Source organism: Hipposideros armiger, unplaced genomic scaffold (assembly GCF_001890085.2).
Source record: "Hipposideros armiger isolate ML-2016 unplaced genomic scaffold, ASM189008v1 scaffold_44, whole genome shotgun sequence".
NCBI lineage: Eukaryota > Metazoa > Chordata > Mammalia > Chiroptera > Hipposideridae > Hipposideros > Hipposideros armiger.
The window spans coordinates 1,641,452-1,648,567 of NW_017731394.1; the positions used below are offsets into that span (position 1 = coordinate 1,641,452).

The 7,116-nt window shown below is 46.4% G+C and overlaps 1 protein-coding gene across 3 annotated transcripts in view; it reads left to right on the forward strand.

Moving 5' to 3' along the window:
- The first annotated feature begins 521 nt into the window (after positions 1-521).
- The window catches only part of KIAA1549L (KIAA1549 like), a 259,088-nt gene continuing 252,493 nt past the window's right edge, over positions 522-7,116 (forward strand). For 2 of the 3 annotated variants that reach the window (XM_019639557.1, XM_019639558.1), the window contains exon 1: positions 643-918. In XM_019639557.1, the coding sequence (XP_019495102.1) occupies positions 660-918 (259 nt within the window). In that variant the 5' untranslated portion in view covers positions 643-659. Of the gene's footprint in view, positions 580-642; positions 919-7,116 lie in introns of those variants that run through there. The other variant, XM_019639559.1, reaches the window with a different exon arrangement.

Consider the following 7,116-nt stretch of genomic DNA (forward strand, 5'->3'; position numbering starts at 1 on the left):
GGGTCCCACTCCCCGGCCCGCGGTCGCAGAGGCACGCGGGAGAGGGGGGCGCGTGGTGGCTCCGCGCGGAGATGCGCGCGCGCGCGCCGGCCTCACCTCCCTCTCCTGCTCCGGTGGCTACGTGCTTTCTTTGTCAATGAGGCGCCGCTCTGAGCTGCAGTAACACTCTCGGCCCGGGAGCCGGACCCGGACCCGGAACCCGAGCCCGCCCGAGCCAGTGAACGAGAAGAGCGGGCGGAGAGGCCGGAGCTGGCGGTGGGAGGGAGGGACCCAAGCGCGCCCCGCGATCGCCAGCCCCCGCTCCTCGCAGCCTCGCCCCCTCAGTCTGCAGGAGCAGCCCGGGGGAGGGGGCCTCGGGCGGTGCCCGTCCCACCGTCGCTTCCCCAGGGCGGGCTGGCGCTCGGCGACCGCACCGTGGGAACCCTGGCCAGCGCCCGCCGCGGCTCCATGCGGCCCGGGCCGCAGCGCGGGTGAAGCCGCGGCTCCCGGAGCCCGCCCCGGAGCGGCACGACGAGCGAGCAAGTCGCGCCTCCCGGCGCCCCCGCCCTCCGGCGCCCGGACCATGGCCGGAGATGCCCGGTGAGGACCGGGGCACCAGAGGCTGGGCTCCCCGGCGCTGTGCGGAGCGAGGCATCGGCCTGGATGCGTGAAGCGTCCCCATGGCTCGGCAGGAGGCGAAGCCCCAGGGCCCTAGGGAAGCTGCGCTGGCGGCGCGGGGGCACGGGCGCCGGCCCGGGGCACGCTGGCTCGGCGGGGCCGGTCGGGGAGCCGCGTGCTGTCCGGGAGTGAAGAGCTCCGGGCCAGCGCGGGACCCCGGGGCCACCGTGTCCCAGGAAGCGCCGCCGCCCCTGCTGCTGCCGCTGCTGCTGGGACTCCTGCTGCTGGCGGCCCTGCCTGAGCACTGCCTGGCCAACCCGGGTAAGCACTTGGCGGCTGCTTTGCGCTCGCGGAGGTTTCTGGAGGAGCGGGGCCGCCCATCCGAGCAGGCACCTGGCGGGGTGGCACTGGAGGGAGAGGTCTTTGCAGCAGCCGCGCTAGGATTTTCTCCGCCCTTGGCTGCTGCCACAGCAGGCGAACGGTCGGAAATCTGTCCCCCGGGAAGCCACCGCTGGGCGGGGAAGTAAAAAGGTGCTTTTGCATCTTGTTTCTTGGACAAGTTGCAGATCTTTCCTAGTGGTTTCGCAGTCACGCTTCATTTAGATAAAGACATGGTGGTGTGTTTAGGACACCATAAAAGGCATGTGTTTTAGTAGGACACATTTCAGGGTGGGGACGTCTACTATATTTTCGGTTGGGTGTCCACTTTGTTTTAACTGCATGAAATGGCCAGAGTTCTAGGCAGTTCCCATGTGGGCTTTCCAAATAGCATTTCCCCCTCTGTGTTGACAGGAGACCCCTTTTCTTGTGGGATAGAGATACCTAAAATAATTGCTTGCATCTTACAAAGGGATGCAAGCACTGATCAAGTATATAATCCACTGTTTGCTGGTTAGTTAAAAATAATCACGCTTGGCTCTTCGACTCCCAAGAATCCTCAGGAAATATATTTTTGGTAATTCCTTGGACGATGTTGAGACGTCTGTGTAACTATTTGGGGAGGATTATCCTACTAATGTGCTTCAAAACTTACACTGTGCAGTCAGTAATTGTCTTTGAAATAAGAATGAGTATTATGGCACTTGTAAAAGGCAGGGTTTTGTTTGTGATGAAATTCTGGGCTCTTGGTATATTTCATTTATCAAGGAACATCGCTCTTACTTCAGCTAATATGATACTGTAGTTTTGTGTGTGTGGTTTTTTTTTAGCAAGGATTAATGAAGGCTGCTCCCCCTCCCCATGTGTCCCTTTCCCCGAATTAAATTTCCTAATTATGAAAGAGCTCACACTGTTTTAAATAAGAGGGTGTCGGGTTAAAAATATTTCCTATCTTCAACAACTTAATTCAAAGCTCATTTTCCCTTGATTCACTTAAAAGGGTCACTGACATGAGATGTCTATGTGTGCAAGTGACTGACTGTCCAGGAATTTTCTGTTGTGATTGTGGTGGTTACAAAGTTTGGTCATCTTTGGCTGTGTGCCTGAGACCTGAGAAAAGCCTCTGAAGAATTTTAACCCTCAATTTTTATGTGTCGAGCAGTTTTCAGTGATGTGTATTTGGTATCATGGTTAAAAACGGTAAGTCCTGAGTCAGACACATGAAATACCTTAGTATTCATTGGCTGAGAAACACACTTTGAGTTTTTATTTCAAGCGAATCAGATCCTTGATAGTTTTGTAAACTGTTTATGAGATGTTAACTTTTGGATGTTGTTCAAGTGCAGATACCAAAAACTGTCCAACCATCTGTAATATATGAAATGTGGATGGATGTCCTGTTCCTGTTCAGCCTGATGTCAGGTGATTTCCTCTGATCCGTTTTGAGCTTCTAATCATTCCTACCTCTGTACACTGACCTTCTGAACTTCTGTGACTTTACTTGGGTCTTCTTTTAGACTGCCAGAGCCTGACTTAGGGGACTTCCAATCTGTATCTTTTGGGTTTTGCCCAGGTGTCCTTTTTCCTTTTTCTTTTAGGATGATGATCATGGGAATAACTAGGAAAGTTGCTGTGATTAAAATGATGGTAAAAATCATTAACATTGATGTTGTTCCCCGAAATCCTTTCTTTTCCCCTCTCATTGGAGTGACTTGCTGCTTCCTCTGTGCTTTTTGGGGTGCTCTTGGTGCTGTCACCCTTGATGAACAATTCCCGGTGGTCCAGCTCACCTGTGGATCATCTACCGCTGGGCTCCATGGTTTCCTGTGTGTTTGCTGCTGATTCAATTTCACGACTTGTTTCTCTCTCAGTGGAAGAATTACACACTGGGCTCCCTTTTTTACCTCCTACCTGCTTGCATTTGCTCTCTGATTTAGATTTGCAGCAACTTCACTGCAGAGTGGTCTAATCTAGGACCTAATGCAGGGTGTCCTAACGGGTTTTGTGAGGAAGCGGAGTCAGGAGGGAGATAGGAGAATGGATCCACTTTTCTGGGACTGTTAGCTTTCAGGAAACAACCTTGTTTTGAACTTTTCCTGAGGGGTACACGCAGTTTGGTGCTGTCACTCACTGCAGAATTGTGTCTGATGCCGAGTAGCATGAGAAGCCAACTCCATGATGTTAAGATCCTGCTACAAGTGCTAGTTTGCTATAGCTTTGCCATTTGCATGGTTGCTGTTCCTTGTTTTCTAAGCAAGGCTAAGCTAGACATTTGCCTTGGTTGAAAGATGGGTGAAAGTATATTTGTTTCTGGAAATGCTGTATCATTTGTTCAGAACCTTCGTGTCCTGGAGCCCCTACAGTGTGCTCCCAGCCCACCTCCATCCACCCCACCCCAAGTTCTTTTGCTTTAATATTCCTGAGGTATTAGGCTTCCTTCTCTTTCTCACATTAAGGAAAAGCTGCTGCCTTGAGTGTCTTCTCCCAGACTTCCTCTCCTAACTTCTATCTCTACAGAGCCCTTCCTTCCAGGCAGGAACTTCTGTTTTGGTTGTGGGAGATTGGTGTGGCAAAGGAGATTCTTTGTAGCAGCGAACTCAGACACCCTCTATTCTCCTCTGCCCTCTGGAGCTCCAGGCAGAATGGTGAAGTTCGAATTTGACTTCCTGATCTTTTTAACTACGGATCATCCATTCAGTTCATGTCAGTAAACAGTTACTGTCTGCTTATCAGTACAGGTACAGTGCTCATTCCTTTACATGACCTTGTCTTTCTGGGCCTCAGCTCTCTGATCTGTAAAATGGGGATAATAGCTCCAATCTAATTGAGTTGTTGCGAGGATTCAAAGAGTTAATGCATCTAAAGTGTTTAAAACAGTGCTTGGTACCTAGTGAGTGCTCAGTGAATTCTAGCTGTTGATATAAAACGGCAGAAATTGACTGAACATTGACTGTGTCCATGTGCTATGCTGGGGCAGGGGGAGACAAAGGTGAATAAGGATAAGGCAGTTTGTAAATGCCCTTCATGAGGGGCGTGGTATGTGCCCTTGAAGTCTGATATGTATGATCAGAGCTAATAAAATAAGGGAACAGTTAATTCTGGAAGAGAGGAGGCTTTGAAAGATGAGTAGATGTTGGCAGGGTTGATGGTAAAATTTTGGGCAGAAAGAAAGTAAGGGCTCTTTGTGGCCAGAGCACAGCATGCTAAAGGGAGGAGTACCCAGGACTCTCCTGCTGTCCTGGGGCTTCCCCAACCCCTCCTTACAGAGGGCTCCACCCTCTAGGCCCTCCCCTGAAGGGTTCTCTGCCTCTACCAACTTGTAACTTCCTGATTATTTTTGTTTTCCTCTTGCCTGTTACAATGCCCAGCACAGAGTAGGCATTTACTAAATTTCCAGCCTTCTTTCACTCCTAGTCCCTTAGTTTGGCTGACTCTGTTAGATGTTAGAATAATTGTATCATTTAAGTAATACATAGTAAATAAAGAATGACTGCTTTATATGGAGGAATATATTTGCATTTTGAAAGAAGGATTTGCTAATAACAGGAAATCTCTAACTTAGCACTATCTACAGGGGAGATAATTTTGACCTAAGATGTCTTTCTTGCCCCTCTCCAACCTTGTACACATCATCAACTTGGAGTCCCATTTGAAACAGGTGCACAGTACGTTCGTTCATTCATTCATTCAATATATCTTGAGTGCCTCAGCTTTCTGAGGTTACAATCATGAATGAAAACAGTGTCCATTACCGTGGGACTTAGGAACTAGCCCAGCGCATTCCAAACTTTACTGTGCATGTGAATCACTTGAAGATTCTGTTAGCATGCACATGCCAACTCAGCAGGTCTGGGAAAAGGCCTGCGGTTCTGCATTTCTAACAAGCCTGGTGATGCTGATGCCAATGGTTCATTGACCCCACTTTGAGTAGCAAATGACAATAAACAAATCAAGGTAATTTGGATGGTGGTAAGAAAAAAGTCTTTCTGCGGTGGGTTCAAGAGAGGGAGGAAGAAAGAAACTGGAGATAGTAAAAAAAAACAAACAACCCCCAAAACCCCAACTCTTTTAAAGTCTTTTCTATATAGGAAAGCAGAGTAACAGAGGAGGGGGGGGTCAAGAGAGGGTTAAGATTGGATATAATTACATTGTGTTTGTACTTTCTCATTTTTTTAACATTAAAGATGTACATTAAGAGTGTTTGATTTGGTGGGGTGTTTTCCCCCCAGGTATAGAAATCCAATAAAATACCTTTGCATTTTTTACTCTCAATTTTAATTATCAGTGCTTCAAAAGATATTTGCAAGATGTCCCAAATCTTGCCCCCCTTTTCCTTCCCTATCTCACCCATAAAGTAAAGAAGATGATTTTGGGAACAGAAAGAGAAGTCAGATAGTTCCTCCCTTCCTTAAAACTGAACATTACTGTGGAAACTTGGAGATGCTGACATGCTGATGACAACGAGAGACTCTCTCAGAAGCTTGCTTATCTCAAGTCTTAAATTACTAGAATATGATCTGGGAATATTCAAAATGGATGTGCATGCTTCTCTTTTCCTTTTCATTCACCTTCAAACCCATATTATGGTTTTCTTTATTTTTCTTCTTCTTTTTTTAAAAACAAACAACAACTCTACTCTTCTCTAGACAAAAATGAATAGTTGGAATGACCCTAAAACATTTTTGTTGCTTGACAACATATTACAGGGGATCTCTAAACACACAGAGGGACTCATTATTCTAGGTCATGGGACAGCTGCCTTGGGTGGTGACTCTTTGGGGACTCGAGCACCAAAGGAGCAGTTTAGCAATCTGGGTATTGTAAGTGCCAGGTTACTGTAGCTGGCTGGAAGGTAGCAAAAGAGTCGTATTTATTTGGTAATCTTTATTAAACCCCTGGCATTTGCCAGGCCAAATTGTTCTCTAAATACTGGAGGTTTAGTGGAGAACAAGTCAGGCCTCTCCCCTGCCTTGAAGCAGCCTGTAGCCCAGGACAAGAAACCCTTACTCAGTGGGCAGAGCAGCAGGTCGATCAAGTACCTCCGTGAATTGGATCAGGTGGGGGACGTGGCAAGATAGAAAGTACCTGCCTTGTCCACAGAGGCAGTCACCGCTCAGCTGCAGCCTATGGGGGAGTGAGGCTCAGGTGCAAATAACATTTTTAATAACTATGTATGTTACCAGGTGGGGGGAATCACTTTGTAAATTATATAAATGCTATACACCTAAAACTAATGTAAAATAATACTGAATGTCAACTGAAATTGAAAACAAAAAAAAAATAAAAAGAGAAAAGTGGATCTTTATTTAAAATCTTGTTTTCAAATGTCACCAACTAATTCAGATTTTTGAAATGTCATCTCTACAAATAGAACACACCCATGAGCCACAAGGTTTTTTCCTTTTTAAAGTCAAGTTTATTAAGGTATAACATATATAGTAAGAGTCTCCCTTTTTAGGTGTGCTGCATAATGAGTTTTGACAGAAGTGTACAGTGATGGAACCACTACCACAATTCAGACACAGAGCACTTCTGCAAACTGCTGCCCCTTTACAGGCAACCTGCTCCTCCCAAACACCCAGCCCCCGATAAGCACCGGTCTATTCTCTGTCCCTATAATTTTGCCTTTAACCGAGGGTCATAGAAATGGAATCATACCGTGTATAACAGTTTGTGTCTGGCCCATTTCGCTTAGCATTGTGCTCTGAGAATCATAGATGTCATTGCACAAATGCATCTCCAGCTCTGTCTTTTTTTTTTTGCAATGTAGTATTCCATTGCACCACAGTTTGATTATCCATTCACCATCTGATAGACATTTGGGTTGTTTTCAGTTATTGGCATAAAAGCCTTTGCGTGGGCAGTTTTTATCCTCTTTGGTAAAGGCTGAGGAGTGGGATTGCTGGATCCTATGTTAGGTATATGTTTCACCTTGTAAGACACTACCACATTCTTTTCCGAAGCAGCTGTACAATTTTGTATTCCCCTTAGCAATGTGTGAGAGTCCTGGTTGCTCCTATTATCCCACTGGCACTTGGTTTTGTCATTTTTTTTTTATTTATTTTTTATTTTTTATTTTTTATTATTTTCAATCTATTTTTTTTTTAAATTATTTATTGTTAGTTTCAGGTGTACAGAACA